Genomic DNA, 17851 nt, shown 5'->3' with positions numbered 1-17851 from the left:
TCCCATGCACTTTGGACACAAACCAAAAATTATTTCCCCAGTGGCTGCCTGTGCGCTCAGTTTCTCCCATACTGCCTTGCTCTTGGTCTTTGGTGTTGTTCTGTCCCAGAATATAGTCTAGTGTTGCCTTTCTGAGCCGTCCAAATTTGCTACCCTAAGCTTCTGCATGAGGTGCTTGCACTGCTGGGCAAGCCCTGTGGGCAGATAACTAAACTAAATAAAGTAAAGATGGGTAATGTCCATGAAGCCACAGTTACCATTTGTGGATACTAAATAGTTGCACGTGATCATTTTATTCTTTATAGCATCAGTAGAAAGCGATCTGGACTGATATCCTCTGGCCATACAGTTGCATTCTATTCAGTATTAAAGGCTGAATCTATTCCTGACTTGGTGAATTGCTTGTTGATATTCTGCAGTACTTCCTGGAACATCACTGGATGTAGCGGTTCCCAGGAATAAGTTTAATTAGGATTGTGCAGAAAGGTGTTTATGACATATCTTAATACCCCCCCCCACAGAGCAACAGATTGCCATTACGTAACGCGTACATGGGAAAATAATTTTACTAGTTTTGAATTGAGAATCAGACCCATTAAGTTAGGTGTTTTTTAAACAAATGAGATGCATTTGACAATGATAGTGAATTATTTATGTTTAATTATTTATGTTTAACTGAGCCTCCCCCCCCCCCACAAACACTCAATCTCATTGCACTCTGTGTGCTTGTCACACAACATACCAACTCTGAAAGTCAGTTGCACTATACAGTGGTGCCCCGCAAGACGAATGCCTCGCAAGACGGAAAACTCGCTAGACGAAAGAGTTTTCCGTTTTGGAGGTGCTTCGCAAAACGAATTTCCTATGGGCTTGCTTCGCAAGACGAAAATGTCTTGCGAGTTCCTGTGGGTTTTTTTCCTCCCCCCCCTTTTTCTAATCCGCTAAGCCGCTTATCCGCTAACCCGCTAAAAGCCGCTAAACCGCTAATAGCGCTAATCCGCTAAGCCGTCAATGGGCTTGCTTCGCAAGACGAAAAAACCGCTAGACGAAGAGACTCGCGGAACGGATTCTTTTCGTCTTGCGAGGCACCACTGTATTATTTTCCGTTCGGCAGCCTAACAGCCCACGAATAGAAACTGTTTTTTAGCCCGTTGGTATGACTGATTATACTTCTATATCTCCTGCCCGAGGGTAGAAGATTAAAGAGGTGCTGGCCAGGGTTTGAATCGTCCCTGAAAAAATTCTCGCTCTCCTAGGGAACGATCCCTTGCGATGTCATCTAGCAGGCTCAGGGGACAGCCCATGATATCATGAGCTGTGTTCAGCACCCTCTGTAAAGACTTTCTGTCTGTGGCTGTCAAGCCAACGTACCACACTGTGATACAATATGAGAGGACACTTTCTATTGTGGACTGGTAGAAGGAGGTCATCAATTGTTTAACATTGTTCTTTCGCAAGACCCTGAGAAAATGGAGTCTCTGTTGGGCCTTCCTAACCACCTGAGTTATATTGTTTTTCCAAGTGAGGTCTTCACTAAGGTAAACTTCCAGGAATTTAAAGGAAGAGACTCTCCACACAACCCCCCCTGATATACAACAGGGCTAGTTCCCCTCTCTTCCTCCGAAAGTCCAGCATCATCTCCTTTGTCTTGCTAATATTTAGGTGCAAGTTATTCTCTAAGCACCATGTAGATACGTTTTGAACCTCCGCCCTGTATGCTGATTCATATCCACCTGTAATTAGACACATTATGGTAGTATCATCTGCAAACTTAACAATTACAGTGGATGGATCAGATGAAATACAGTCATATGTATACAGTCATACCTCGGGTTGAAAGCGCTTCGAGTTGAGCGCGTTCGAGTTGTGCTCCTCGGCAACCCGGAAGTAATGGAATGCGTTGCTGCCGGGTTTCACCGCTTGCGCATGTGCAGACACTAAAAATGATGTCCCGCGCATGCGCAGAAGCAGCGAAAAGCGACGCGTGCATGTGCAGACGTGCCGTTGCTACTTACATTTACTTCTAGATGTGAACAGAGCTCCGGAACGGATCCCGTTTGTATCTAGAGGTACCACTGTACGACGACTACAGGTAGGGACTCAGCACACATCCCTGTGGGGTGCCAGCGCTGAGCTTCAGGGAGGTAGATGTAACAGGCCCAATCCTCACTGTTTGTGTCTGATCCCTCAGAAAGTCTTTAATCCAATCACAGATGGTAGATGAAAGGTCCATCAGCTTTTTGATAATAATGTCCGGAAGGATGGTATTAAAAGCCGAGCTATAATCAATAAACAACATTCTAACATAATTCCCTGGTCTCTCCAGATTGTTTTACCTGAATCCAGCAGCTGCAATGTTCAGAAGCAGACTTGGAGTCCCTTGTGCTGTTGGCAAGGAACTGTATTGGCCTCCCTGGCAAAAACTGTATGGGCACGCGCACCCCCCCCCCAAGGTAACAATCACCTTTGTGCTGCTGTGCGAGAAGGACAGGGAGTTTCTACCATGTTTGATCTTGCCACAACAGCAGCAGTGCATCGCCACACACACATGCATCACACACTCCATAGTCTGATATGTGATTTTTGTGCCCCGGAGGGCAGTTTCGCCAACCACTAGTTGCAACTCTGGCAACATGTTACCTTAGCAACCCACCCACCACCAGGAGAGAAGTCAACAGTTTGTGCTGAACCCCATAATGTAAGACCCACCTCCTCCTCCTCCAGGTAGAGGTGAGAGAGATTTCTGTCTGGGGGGAAATGGAGAGCCCCTGAAAGTCAGTTCAAACAATGGTGAGCTACATGGATGGACAGTATGACTGGTTTAAAGGCAGCTTTCTAAAGCCTGACTCTAAAATGCAAATGACTATGGCTGCAATCCTAACCCCACTTAACTGGGAGTAAGCCAGAACTGTCATTCTGTACACTTTTATATCAATTGCAGAACAACTGGATAATCTTTTTAAAATGCACCTGTAATGCTAGGAGCCTCAAGCTATGCATGTTCCATGCATAGTTTAGCAATTTGAACTTTGGATCCTGGGCATCAGAAAACAGCCACGTATTCCTTGGACAGCACTCCTGAGCACACTAATTTGAAAGCCTTATTTAAATCAATGGGACTTCTGAATAAAGAGGGGTAGGGGCGCGCTGCAACAACTGGAGGGAGTTTGGCTATCTTTCCACAAAACGTGAGCCCTCACTAGTCAAGCTATTAACTCTCTAGGTAGCCTATGCAATATAGTGGCCTACTTTAATTTACAATAGTACAGACTTATGTAAGAATTGAGTTTTATTACAAAATGTGCTGTAATAGTAATATATATTACAGCAGAACAACAACAACCCTATTTTTTTATTTGTACCCCACACACCTGACTGGGTTGCTCCAGCCACTCTGGGTGACTTCCAGAATAGTTACAGGGCAGCTACTGGGATATTTTTCAATTACAGGGCATGGTGCAGCTCTGCAGCATGATGGGAAGGAAATCCTTCAGCAAATGCATTTCTCACGCCCTGCACAAGATTACCACGTGCTTAGAGCTCATAGACCCAAAGGCACCTGGTCCTGCAAAAACTCTGATAAGAGTTTGTGGGCTCCCACCTGCTCCCTTTCCCACCACTATGCACTTAAAGCTGACATAATTTGTGTGCAAAGGATAACCTAGGTGCAAGATTCCTTACTAGGGGACATAGCATGGAGGTCCTGTGATATAGCAGTGCCTTGGCCTGCTCTGGTGCTATGTACCTGGTTTGGTATATATTGCAGTGGAGGGGCTCCATGAATGTACTCATTTTTGGAGACCAAAAGTGGGCTCTGATGTTACCACATGCTAGTTCCACTCATGCACACAGGTGTTCATACACTGCCTTTTGCATGCAGAACCCAGAGGCTGGGTTGTGTCCAGTGCCCACAGTGGTTTTTTGCAGATGATCAGCACTCTCAATCCAAGTTTTAATTGGCAATAATACCATTTGGAAGCGTCCTGTGAACCATGCTGTATGTTGCAATGCAGTCACATGTAATATTAGCTTGCCGGCAGTCTCTCCATTACAAAAATATCTGCATACTTTTTATTTGATTTTTAAAATTTTTATACCGCTTCATATATTTAAAATATCTTTAAGCAGCATACAGAAAACTAAAGGAACAACAGACAACTTAAAACAAAACATTACACAAATACACACCTACATATAAAAATGTTACATTAATAGCAATATCTATCAATCATCTAGCTATCTCAATTCATTCCCCTTCCTTCCTTCCTTCCTTCCTTCCTTCCTTCCTTCCTTCCTTCCTTCCTTCTTTCAGCCTCTGGGTTCACACCCAGGGTCCAAACAAACTCTCAGCTCACCCACAGAAGTCTCAAAATGGGAAGAGGTCCTGGAAACAGTGGACATCACCCTAGTCTCTCACTCTAGACTTGCTTTTTATGAGCAATCAACTGCACTCTCAACACCCAGTTCCAGGTGCAGGAGGTTTGTTGAGTTTCCCAGGGGGTCCGAAGGATGGGAAGAAGGCCCCCGCCACTTAACATCTCCTTCTTCACCCTTTGTCCTCTGCTCCTCCAGCTGCTATTTGATTTATGTCATTAAATTCATTAACATGGAACATATAATTCGACTCTTAGGATGCCTTCCTACAAACTATTGCAATATAAATGTAATGCACATTTTTTGTTTAAGAAAAGAACAAGGTTTAAGGAATGGAGGCTGGGACTTTAGAACCTAAGAAGAGCACTGCTGGCTTAGACCAAAGGCCTATTCTGTTCCTAATCAGATGCCCACTGGGAAATAACTGCCCACAAGCAGGAAATAACTGCAATGGCGCTATTTATCCCATCAAAATTATTTACTTTTTTAAACTATTTCTGCGCCACCTTCACCACCATACAATCATAGGGCAGTGTACAAAATGCTGAACACACGCCAATATTTATTTCTAAAGCCCATTTAAACACTAAATTAAATGCAGCAGCAACACACAGTGGAACAAAAAATTGTCTTTCCCCACTTTTGGTATAATACAGGAAGTGGTGGTGGTGGTGGTGAGAGTCAGTTTTTACTTGCTGCAAGAAACTTGAGCCCCAGATGGCTTTGAGAACCCAGGGAGGCTCATGTGGCACCAACACTGTCAGCTTGTAGGTGCCAGACAAAGACCATCCTATTCTCTTGGGGAATTTGGACCTTGGCATGGTTTGATTTTCAGGCGTGTTCTTGATGTTCATCTTTTGGTTGCGTGGGATATTTTCCTAGTTTTCCTGGTGATTTGTGGATGGCCACTTTTAGCACCATGCACGGCTTTGCTGTTTTTATTGCACTTTTAATTTGCTGCATGTAACTTTGAGACTCTTCTTGTAAGTTACGAAAATAATAAATAATAACAATAAAGGAAAACCAAAAACAATGTTAAGGTAACAACAGGTACCATAGGCTGACCTCAATTAACTACACCTTCTCACCTCCAAAAGCCTGAAAGACTTGCCCCCTGAAAGACTATAATGTTTTGGCAATACTGTATGCCCCTCAGCAAGGAAATCAATCCACAGTTTTGGAGCTACCACTAAAAAGTTTCTACTGCAGGCCCCCACACTTTGCCATTCAAAACCTTTCAGATAACTCAGTGTAGCCCCCAAATTTATTTACTATTAACAACAAGAATAAATTTATTATTGCTACAATTCCTTTTAAGATGATGGAATCCGTGTTTATTAACCTGCTTCATTGCGTATCTAAACATATATAAATGCTTCTCTGCTTAGATTCATTACTACCACAAAGTTAAATGGTTTTGCCATTCAAAACATTTCAGTTTTATTTAAGTAAAATAGTTCAAAAGCTGTAATATTTGAACAGTAAAGCAGAAACGACTTCCTGCATGAAGGATTAAAAACACATTTTCTTTTTTATTTAAACATTGCTTCATTTCAGTGAACTGAATCAGCATCAGTGAAAAGTTCCATGACAGCTTTAGTAAAATCAATTCCAAACGGATTTTTTTTTGAGAAAAGGGGAAGCAACAAGCTGCTAAGGGGTGATTCATTGTTTCCGTTCAGTTAATACATCTGCCTTACATGCTCAATGGATAAGAATAAGAATTACACAGGTTGAAATTATCTCTTTTGGAAGTTAATGTACATACCGCACTGCTCCCATGAAGTTACTTGCTTTTACATATGACTGGCTAAAACCTTAAATAAGAAGGATTAATTGATAGGCACCATCCCTGTACATTCTTGCAATTACATAATCTAAAGCTATGTAGGCTATCCCCAATGTTTGCCCATTTTTAACATGCTTGCAGACAGAACAAGCAACGCTTACCCCATTTTTGTTCTCAGCAAAGGCTTTTAACCCAAATTCTTTCTCTCTCTCTCTCTCTCTCTCTCTCTCGTCCTCTAGTTTCTTTTCACTCATAAACGAAACTGGCTGCTTTCTTGCAGATGTACTGAAGCCTGGTGGATATGTGCAGTTTCCTTGTCAGTGACATCAGCAGGAAAGCATAGCAGGCTTCCTTGGTCACACCTACTTTTGTTCAAAAAAGCCTTCTTAAAGGTACAGAGTGTTGCTTTTCACCCTGAACCACAGAATAATATAAGGCACAACTGAGTCATCCTAAACTGCCCAATGGCTTCAATGCATTCTGCTCAAGCTTTTTGTATAAATGGAAATCCAGCAATTCTAAAATGTTGCCATATTCTCTGTGCCTGCCCTCAGATTGTGAAATTCCATCCCCAAAAAAGCTACATCTAGCCTATTTACTCTACAGATGCTATTAGATGCCGAAGACACCCCTCTTTACCCTAGTCTTTGAGATTACACACAATGCAATGTTTAAATTGCATTACTGTATTATTAACTTTACTTTATCTAATTTTAAAATTATATGATTATACTGTTGTAATCTGCCTTTGGACCTAATGGTGAAGGGTGGAAAGAAATCCTATGATATATAAATAAATGTTATATTTATTGATTTAATTTATAAAAGTATTTCTATACCACCATAGCATCTATTATCAGGGTGGTATACAATGTTAAAAAAAATGCCGTTTTAAAAATAAAAATACATATATCATTAAGGCAGGCATGGCCAAACTCGGCCCTCCAGATGTTTTGGGACTACAATTCCCAACATCCCTGACCACTGGTCCTGTTAGCTAGGGATGATGGGAGTTGTAGTCCCAAAACATCTGAAGGGCCAAGTTTGGCCATGCCTGCATTAAGGTGACTGATTACTAAAAATAAAAACTAAAACTGGAAGTGTCACCATGGTCCCAAGCAGAACTGGCTTTAAAATAAATAAATAAATAAATAAATAAATAAATAAATAAATAAATAACTAACTAACTAACTAACTAACTAACTAACTAACTAACCAGGCAAGAGATTAAATTCTATATGGAAGTTATTAATCTGATGACTGACTTTCAACCACAACTATAACAATATTTTCAAGTAACAGAGACGTTATCATGCTTATTAAGGAAATACAGCATTCGAAATCTTACTAATATCAGATCAAGACAAAGGCTTAATTGGCAAAATGTCCTTAATAATCATGGAATTGGATAAGAAAGTTGGGATCTTTGTATTGGGTAAACAAGCTCCAACAAGAGCTAACATAATAATAATAATAATAATTTATTATTTATACCCCGCCCATCTGGCTGAGTTTCCCCAGCCACTCTGGGTGGCTCCCAATCAGTGTTAAAAACAATACAGCATTACATATTAAAAACTTCCCTGAACAAGGCTGCCTTAAGATGTCTTCTGAATGTCAGGTAATTCTTTATCTCTTTGACATCTGATGGGAGGGCGTTCCACAGGTCGGGCGCCACTACCGAGAAGGCCCTCTGCCTGGTTCCCTGTAGCCTCACTTCTCGCAATGAGGGAACCGCCAGAAGGCCCTCGGCGCTGGATCTCAGTGTCCGGGCTGAACGATGGGGGTGGAGATGCTCCTTCAGGTATACAGGACCGAGGCCGTTTAGGGCTTTAAAGGTCAGCACCAACACTTTGAATCGTGCTCGGAAACGTACTGGGAGCCAGTGCAGATCTCTCAGAACCGGTGTTATGTGGTCCCGGCGGCCACTCCCAGTCACCAGTCTAGCTGCCGCATTCTGGATTAATTGCAGTTTCCGGGTCACCTTCAAAGGTAGCCCCACGTAGAGCGCGTTGCAGTAGTCCAAGCGTGAGATAACCAGAGCATGCACCACTCTGGCAAGACAGTCCGCGGGAAGGTAGGGTCTTAGCCTGCGTACCAGGTGGAGCTGGTAGACAGCTGCCCTGGACACAGAGTTAACCTGCGCCTCCATGGACAGCTGTGAGTCCAAAATGACTCCCAGGCTGCGTACCTGGTCCTTCAGGGGCACAGTTACCCCATTCAGGACCAGGGAATCCTCCACACCTGCCCGCCTCCTGTCCCCCAAAAACAGTACCTCTGTCTTGTCAGGATTCAACCTCAATCTGTTAGCCGCCATCCAACCTCCAACCGCCTCCAGGCACTCACACAGGACCTTCACCGCCTTCACTGGTTCTGATTTAAAGGAGAGGTAGAGCTGGGTGTCATCTGCATACTGATGAACACCCAGTCCAAACCCCCTGATGATCTCTCCCAGCGGCTTCATATAGATGTTAAAAAGCATGGGGGAGAGGACGGAACCCTGAGGTACCCCACAAGTGAGGGCCCAAGGGTCTGAACACTCATCCCCCACCACCACTTTCTGAACACGGCCCAGGAGGAAGGAGCGGAACCACTGTATAACAGTGCCCCCAGCTCCCAGCCCCTCTAGACGGTCCAGAAGGATGTTATGGTCGATGGTGTCAAAGGCCGCTGAGAGATCCAGCAGAACTAGGAAACAGCTCTCACCTTTGTCCCTAGCCCGCCGGAGATCATCAACCAGCGCGACCAAGGCAGTTTCAGTCCCATGGTGAGGCCTGAATCCCGATTGGAAGGGATCCAAATGGTCCGTTTCCTCCAGGCGTGCTTGGAGTTGTTCAGCAACCACCCGCTCAATCACCTTGCCCAAGAATGGAAGATTTGAGACTGGGCGATAGTTGGCCAAATTGGCCGGGTCTAAAGATGTTTTTTTAAGAAGCGGTTTAATGACCGCCTCTTTCAGCGGGTCTGGGAAGGCTCCCTCACAGAGGGAAGCATTCACCACCCCGCAAAGCCCATCGCCCAGCCCTTCCCGGCTCGCTTTTATCAGCCAGGATGGGCAAGGATCAAGAAGACAGGTGGTCGGTTTCACTCGTCCAAGCAGCCTGTCCACATCCTCGGAGGTAACAGATTGGAATTGATCCCATATAACAGGACCAGACAGAACTCTAGCACTCTCCCGCCCTGGCCCTGCTCCCACTGTGGAGTCTACTTCCTTCTGAATCTGAGCGATTTTATCTGCAAAAAACTTTGCAAAAGCATTGCAGGAGATCTTGGGGTCCCTACCAGGCCCCGGTGGTACAGGTGGTTCCGATAAACTGCGAACCACCTGAAAAAGTCTCCTGCTGCTGTTTTCTGCAGATGCAATGGAGGCGGCGAAGAAGGCCCTCTTCGCCGTCGCCATTGCCACTTGGTAGGCTCGACGTTGAGCTCTAACCCGTGTCCGGTCTGATTCAGAATGAGTTTTCCGCCACCGGCGCTCTAGCCGTCTCAACGATTGTTTCATCACCCTCAGCTCCGGGGAGAACCACGGGGCTGTCCGGGCTCCATGCAATCGGAGAGGGCGCTTCGGAGCCAGACAGTCAATAGCCCTGGTTAACTCCGCATTCCAGCGTGCCACCAGGGAATCAGCTGAAAGGCCATCAGCTTGGGATAAAGCATCCCCTACCACTCTCTGGAAGCCAATTGGATCCATTAAGTGGCGGGGGCGGACCATCCGAATCGGTCCCACCTCCCTGCGGAGGGGAAGGGTTGCGGAGAAGTCCAGTTGCACCAGGAAGTGATCTGACCATGGCACTTCTTTTGTTTCGCTTTTAGTTAATGTCAGATCACCAAAATCCGTAGAGGTAAACACCAAGTCTAAGGCATGTCCGTGGCTATGAGTTGGGCCAGACTTATTCAGGGACAGCCCCATGGAGGCCAAAACTGGGTCTTCCCAATAGGACGCCTGGTGCAAACTAATGACTTCCTAAAAATCGCTGCAACCCCCCCTCCCCGCCCACATGACCTGGGTTGCTGTGCGTAAGAGAAACCTGGTGGGCAAGCAGCGGCAAGGACAGGCCCATCTGCCTCATCCAACCAGGTCTCTGTCACACATGCCAGGTCAAATCCTCCATCCACAATCAGGTCGTGGATGGCAGTGGTTTTATTCATCATTGACCTGGCATTGCACAGCAACACTTTCAGGTCATGTGGGTTTCCCTTGCTGATTACTGTATCCTTCCGGTCAGGACCAGACCTGGAGGCAGGGATAGTCCTCAAACAACGACTAAACCTGCCTCCTCGGTAATGACATGGTCTGGTCTTAGCATAACTCCTCCTCCTGCCCGTGATCACTGAGATCGGGTGTCCCAATACATCTCTCCCTGTGGAACCTGCCCCACCCAATCTATTGGCTGAGGCCCACTCCCAGGCAGCCATGACCCTCCCCCTTAAAAGGCAAAATACAAACTATATAATAATTTAACAGAATAATAATAATAATAAAACAAAACAGAACAAAACAAAACAAAGCAAAACAAGGAACAATACTGCTGACTAAAACGGAAATGGTTATGGGCCAAAATACCACCATGGATTATATCTGTAAATTTACAGGAAATTTTCCTGGAAGAAGAAAATCCCGGGAGAAGAAAAAAAGCACCCCTAAGCCTAGATTAGAATAAAAAGATAGCAGAGTCTATAATAGCACCAATGAAACTTACAAACAGATTTACAAAGATAATTTTTTTATCCTGTTTTGGAATATTATGAAAAGGCTGATAATAAAATATACCTGTACATTTTAATTAATAACACAAGAAGAAGTTGCTAGATCAGACCAATGGCCCTTCTATCCCAGCATCTTGAACTTACAGTGGCTGAACAATTGCCTTTAGAAAACCAGCAAGCAGGATTCAAGCACAAAAGCACTCTCTCCCTCCTGTGGTTTCTGGCAACTCATATTCAGAAGCATTAATGCCACCAATTTTACCCAGGAAATTTCCCTCCAGAGGAACTTGAACAAAATTCAAGAGAGTCACCCCCACCCTGATGTCTACCCTGGACATGTTGCTATGACTGAATCAGTACCTGATCATAGCACACCACCAGTATATGCAGTAAAACACACACAGGGAGACCACTATTCAGATAACAAGGTGTTCAGTGTGGGATCGTATCTCTCTCTGGACTCATTCATGTTGTGAGGTGAGGGAGAAGGGGAAATGACAGTATCCTCACAAAGGAAGCACCTTACGCAAATTGGCAGGCCATACGGAACACAAGGGAGCATGAGCACATAACTGTCATTTCTTGTCCCAAAGCCTGAACAGCTACTTCATGTTGGGACCCCAGGCACAAGCAGCCAGCCAACATCACACTCCAGTCCAACAAATGAGGGTACCGGGACAGAGCATACCATGCAGGTAAGCAAGGGAAGGGAAAACACATGCTGTTCATGCCCAAGTGCCACACCTGCCTCTGTATCGCCTTACGCCTACTGTGCCCTAGCTGAACTATCCTGCTCTGGCCCTCTTCTCCCTTGCACCCTCCACAGCAGGATGTAGAGTCCCCCACAAAGGAGAAGTGCTTCTCTCAACATGCAGGTAAGCTCTCTGCTGCCAAAGGCCAGGCACTCCACTCCAACCAATGCCACAGCTCACAGTCATTTTTGCCTTGCAAGGTCACAGATCAGATGCAGGGAGTAAGAACAAGCTGTCACCATATGCAGCCCCCAAGGATAAAGGGGCACCTCCTCTCACAATCACTGCAGGTTCCTTCTCCTCCCAATGGGATTGAATGAAAGCTCAAGACATTTGAGCAACATGCATTTGGCAATGTGGGGGTGAGATACCACAAGGCACACACAGTGGTGGGGCCTCCCCCTTCTGTGGGTATTAATAAGCATCGCCTCCTCAGAACAGCTGTGGAGGATCACTTGCTCCCAAATGCCTACATGAGGAGTTTACAACGAGGAATGTGCTTTATGCTTTATCTAAATTAGATCAAAGATTACTACAGGCATTGACCAATGGACGCACGTCCGACTGCGTACATGTGCATGGTGCCAAACCCAGAAGTGACAATAAAATGTCACTCAAGGGGTGGAATGGGGGCGGGGCGGAACACTTTACATGGGCCCTGCTGATGCACGTGTGAGTCCTGAACTTAACCCCCATGCAAAACGAAGATTGCATTCTGCCGTAGGTGTTTGTGAGCTTCCCTATTTGCTAACCAGTAGTTCAGTCATCCATCACTACTCAAAACATTCATCCAATGAACCGATTTCATATGTTCATTTTAATATGGGTGGAAATTGCCACTTTGTTGTTCTTGAAAGCATGAAACTAACACCCAACAAGAAATAGTTACGGCTTGTAGAAAGTTTGCTTCTCAGCATGAAATGTCACTTATTATAAGGATTTTCCCCACTCCAGGATTTAGTTTTCACCTTCAACAGAAAAAGACAACATTGAAGAGTAGTTATGACACTTCGCAATACAGTGGTACCTCGGGTTACATACGCTTCAGGTTAACATACGCTTCAGGTTACAGACTCCGCTAACCCAGAAATAGTGCTTCAGGTTAAGAACTTTGCTTCAGGATGAGAACAGAAATCGTGCTCCGGCGGCGCGGCAGCAGCAGGAGGCCCCATTAGCTAAAGTGGTGCTTCAGGTGAAGAACAGACCTCCAGAATGAATTAAGTACTTAACCTGAGGTACCACTGTATATCAGAAGAGTCTAAGGGCTTGGTAGACAAATGCCAACACAAAACTGGTTCATTAAATCACAAGACTGTCATTTACATGAATCTGAGAGTTCATGACCACCAACTTATACCAGCATCATGCTACATGAATTTAAAGAGAGTATTCCACAACAAGTAGTCTTAAGATTTCTAATTGTGGCTACAGGTATATTGAAACTCCATAAACATGCACCATGTGAACACAGCTTTTTACATATGCCATGAAGCAGGGCTTTCTAGTGTAACATATGATAAGAATTTTGTAGATTTGGCAAATCCACGCCATGATCAACCTGGAAACCAATGTCCCCACTGTGGAAGGACGTGTGGATCCAGAATTGGCCTCCACAATCACTTATCGACTCATTGTTAAAACCATGTTTATGGAAGACAATCTTACTTGGCTACGAGTGATCACCAAAGAAAAGAATGATAAGAATACATACAATTGCATGTATCACAGATATTACGTTAGTTAAATGTGTGTACATAAAACCACTTATTTACCTGGGTTGAGAGTCGATGCCAAAGTCGTTCGATTTGTACATCTCAAAGTCGTTATCTGATTCTGATTCTGACCTGTAGTATAAAAACAAATGTAAGACTTTAATGTTTAGCAATAATTTCATCCTATGTAGCTATTCTTTACAATGTTATTCACGTGGCGTTAATATCTAGTGCAGGGAAGTCATACATGGAGAACTGTGCTTCTCAGTCACAAAGGGGAGTTTTTCCATTGAAAATAGAGATAGTTAGCCAGGAGCCTAAGATGAGTGAAAGTTTCCCAATCCTTTCCTCCCTCCAGTGCCTCTCAAACACCTGTGAATGGTTAGGGGACCTCCTGAGCAAAGTGGAATTGGGCCCAGGGAACTGCTGGGAGAATGGGAATAACCCCATATTGAGTAAATAACCTTTTTCCTGTAAACCTCCTTCCATTCACTTAGGATTCAAGCCACTGTGTTTAAGATGCACCTTTAAATGCTGAAGCACCCCATGTATACTAAATTTTATGCCTAAATGCAAAACAAAACAAGATTGTTTACATTTACCTCTAACCCCCAACACCACGGTAAGTCAAGCAGCAAGCCAGGTAACTAAAACATCACAGTAAGACACTAAAAGGCCCATAAAAGGTTTGCCTAATTAGAATATTCTTCATCTGGTGGTAGAACATTAGAAGAGAGAAAGCCAAACAAACCTTCCACAGGAGAGAAATATGCAGCTGGTATGCAGCTGTCCCCACAAAACAGAGCCACAAAAAAGGCTCTCACACATTCCAAACAACCTAGCAGTCACCCGCAACCCGACAGAGGGAAGGGCATCCTTCTCCTCAGTTCTTAAGCATGTGGGGAAATTACATGGGAGGAGACAGTACTTCAGGACCCAAGCCATTTAGGGATTTATAAGTAATAACTAACATTTTGAATTATGTCTGGAGCTGTGTTTGTAATAACCAATGCAAAAGTTCTAAAATGGGCGCAATATACGCATGAAGCTCTGTTCCTGTGTGCACCAGAGTTGCTGCATTCTGAACTAAATGGAACCTTCAAAGGCCATGTATAATAGCCTACAGTCTTGCTGTAACCAAGCATGTGTCACTATGATTTGGTCTGGCCTCACCAGAAATGGAGGCAGTTGGCACTGGGTCAAATCCCCCTTGGCCACAACAGCAAGGTCAGGTCCATCCAGGACTCCCCTCAAACTCCAAACCTTAAAATTTAAAGTGAGCGCTACTCCTTCAGGAACAGGCAGAAACCACCATGCCTCAGGAAAGGCTAACCCTGCCACAAAGAGAACCTATTGTCTGGATTAAGCTTCAATTTATAAACCCTGAGAGTAGCAAGACTGCCAGAATCAGATTTCTAGGCAACGGGGAGACATGCAATGGGTCACTAGAATCCCACTCTGCAGCTTTTCCTTCTGTAGCTCAGCGGTTCTGGGAAAAGCTGAGGAGCTCATGGCTCCTTTATTTGTCCCCAGCACCAATTAACTGGAGAGTAGGAGGCACATGATGGGATCTCCCATGGTCTGGGAAGGGAGGTTTAAACCTCTCCATTTCTGTGTGCTGAGAAGGCAGGGGGCGAGTGCATGGGTGGCAGTGTGCGTGGCTGATAATGGACTGGGAGGAAGACTCTGTGTCTGCCTGAGAAGGAGGAGGCCGGTGAATGTGTCTCTCAACACACCACCCACCACCATATATTGCTGCCTGGGCTGAGAAGGCTGCCATAGGGCAATGGCCAATATGTTGAGCAGCAGTCCACCCCGGATGACCTTCCAGAAAGGACATATTGCAGAATGATGCCCCAAAGAGCTATCTCTGACAGGTGGTCTAGAAATATACGGTTATCAATAATGGGTTTTTTTAATTTAAAAAACTGCTTTGAGGACCAGTAGAACTGGTAGGGATGCATTATCCCCACCACCACCTCGCCCTGGCAAAAAATATATTCTTTTGGCACAGATTGTCAAATAAGGCAGCCCAAGTCCTCTTGGCCCCATTCTGAAGTCGGAATGAAATACGACTGCATAATCCATTTCATTCAAGAACCTCAGATACTGAAATGGCAGAAATGTGCTCAAGCAGCTTTCCAAAGACTGAGCATTTTACACTGGCCTATCATTATCTAACATTGTTGGGTCAAGGGAGGATTTTTTTTTTAAAAAAAGCTTTAGTACAGCCATCTTAAACTTGGGTAGAACCACATTTCCCTGTATGAAGGCAATTCAATCCTCAAGACCCATGTAGGCACACAAGACCTGGTCTCTTTTATAAACCAAGACAGGTAAGGATATGAAGGCTATCTTACACTTCCAAAGATTTTTGTCGACAAAATTGAAAATTATCCTTAAGGAAAGAAAACGCAGGTATGATGGGCACACAACGGAATTCAATTTTAACTATGGCATCCAAGTCAATATGAGCAATTTAATCTGCAAAGTGTCAAGCAAAACTTTCACAGTGAGCTGAGTCTCCAGTCATACCTTTCTGCATCACATACAAGTTGCTCATATTTAACCAATCTTAGCATGCCGTCTGAGCAGCAATATCGGTTGTTGCAAGTTCCACAGCAGAATGCTGGACAAGATATTGCTGATACCAGAATTCCATTAAAATCGGTGTATTCTGTGCAGTCTTCACAGAAACCTGAAAATAAAGTCAAACAAACAAGTCATTGCGCTACACATGTTCCACAACAAATTCATTACAAATCAGCATAGCCTCTTTTTATTTGGATCTCCTGGTAATTATATACCAACATGCACAAGCTTCTGACTCCTGCTTAATTGTAACCCTAAATAGTACATCATTGGAAGGAAGAGAATGATCTCATTCAGAAGGAAAAGGTTATTGAAAGTAGTATTTATGAGCATCTAGTAAAACCCGTGAGGGAAATGTATATGGGGGAGGAGAGCTGCCAAGCGTTGTGTGTTTTACATGGCTTACATTTTTCTACACTCCATCGTGAAAGAAACAATCTGTTACAAAAGAAGTGCTATCTGCATAAACAGCTAGGTGCCCAAAAATGGCTGCTACCACCTCCTTGGTTTGGGCAGTTAAAAGAAACTTCTGAATATAGTCCTTGCCTGCATCACCAGTTCAGCCTTCTCTTGCTTTGATTATCGGCTAGAGCAGAAAACCACTATTTACTACTTAAACATTTATATTCTGCCCTTAAAGTGTGGTGTTTGAGACAGCCCTTGAGTATTCTCTCTGTCTCTGTCTCGCATACTCTCTCTCTGTGTGTGATGCATCTCCCAGGCTACTGCTGTAATTTGAGTCAAGGGCACAAACAAAAATGATGTGGGAGATCTGTGATCGGGGTCTCATGGTTGTTGTTTTAAAAAATTGCTGTATGGAGCTCCAGAACTGGAGAACAATGGTGTCAATGGAGATGGCTAATCCAACCTTGCCTTTCTCCTCCCCATAATTTTTCCAAAGCAGCTGTTTGTTCTTCTGGAGGAGCAATCATGATATCACAAGTCTTTGGCTTGAATCCAGACTTGTTCTTCCACAAAAGGAAGGGCTCCTTCCACTCATTGAACAGCTTTCAATCCAGTGGAAACTCCCATTGGTATAAGTGGGAGTGGGGGAAGAATGTAACTATCATTGATTTCTCCTTTCCTGTGCACCCCTGCATCATCTCTCACACTGTTCTGGAGGGCTGTCCAACCTCATTTCAGGAGGGCCAACAGGAAGAAGGATTCTGCAAAAAACCACTTCACCTTCTTCTGCCAGTGACAGCATCCCAAGAATGGGAGTCTGCTCACTGGATCCAAGTATTTTTGTTAATCTGAAACATCAGTTGAAAATTAAAAAACAACAACATATCATCAGTTTTTAAACTGGGTATCCAAGGTATCAGGCTGATAGTCCCAAAATATATTGGCCTGAAAAGCTCAACAAAATACAGCTATTTTATTTTATTTATTTTAATATCACACTTCAATATAAATTGCTAGGGCAGAATTAAACTACAAATAAAACAGATCCAAACAATTATTAAAAATGCACAAAACCTAAAAGGCAGCAAGATCTCAAAAGACAGGGAAAAGCAACAAACAGGTCTAAAATTTCATCTCAAAGGTTCTGTCCTATGTCTAACATAACAACAAGTTAAGTGCCAGGCAGAATGCTCTGAACTTGAAGTGAGCATTCCATAGTTAGGATGCAAGCACTGAAAAGGTCCCCTAGTTCCTGGTGGCTTACCAAACTCACCACAGATGGTAGGGGCACCTACAGAAGGCTATCTGCATCTTGATGTACAGTGCCAGCTGCCACCAAGGTGAAAGCCAGAATTTTGAATTGGGTCTGGAAATGGACAGGGAAGCCAACCCCAGTGAGTAATCCACTAACTGGACTTTGCAAACCATCTGCAAAAGCAACCTCAAACAGAGTGCATTACATTAGTCTAACCTTGAGAAGGTTAATTGAGGCCAGGCTGTCTCTGTCCAGGTAAGGTGTT

The 17851-nt window shown here is 44.1% G+C and overlaps 1 protein-coding gene across 2 annotated transcripts in view; it reads right to left on the bottom strand.

The window, feature by feature from the left end:
• Positions 1–17851, bottom strand: part of SHISA5 (shisa family member 5) — a 42966-nt gene that overhangs the window by 9374 nt on the left and 15741 nt on the right. Inside the window, exons 2-3 of one of the 2 annotated variants that reach the window (XM_079967349.1) lie at positions 15870–16032; positions 13395–13466 (exon numbers count right to left, since the gene is read on the bottom strand). In XM_079967349.1, coding sequence (XP_079823475.1) covers positions 13395–13466; positions 15870–16032 — 235 coding nt within the window. Of the gene's footprint in view, positions 1–6324; positions 6491–13394; positions 13467–15869; positions 16033–17851 lie in introns of those variants that run through there. The other variant, XM_079967348.1, reaches the window with a different exon arrangement.

Source organism: Podarcis cretensis (genome assembly GCF_951804945.1).
Source record: "Podarcis cretensis genome assembly, chromosome: 2".
In the NCBI taxonomy this organism is placed as follows: Eukaryota; Metazoa; Chordata; class Lepidosauria; order Squamata; family Lacertidae; genus Podarcis; species Podarcis cretensis.
This window is presented reverse-complemented; position numbering and strand designations above follow the sequence as displayed.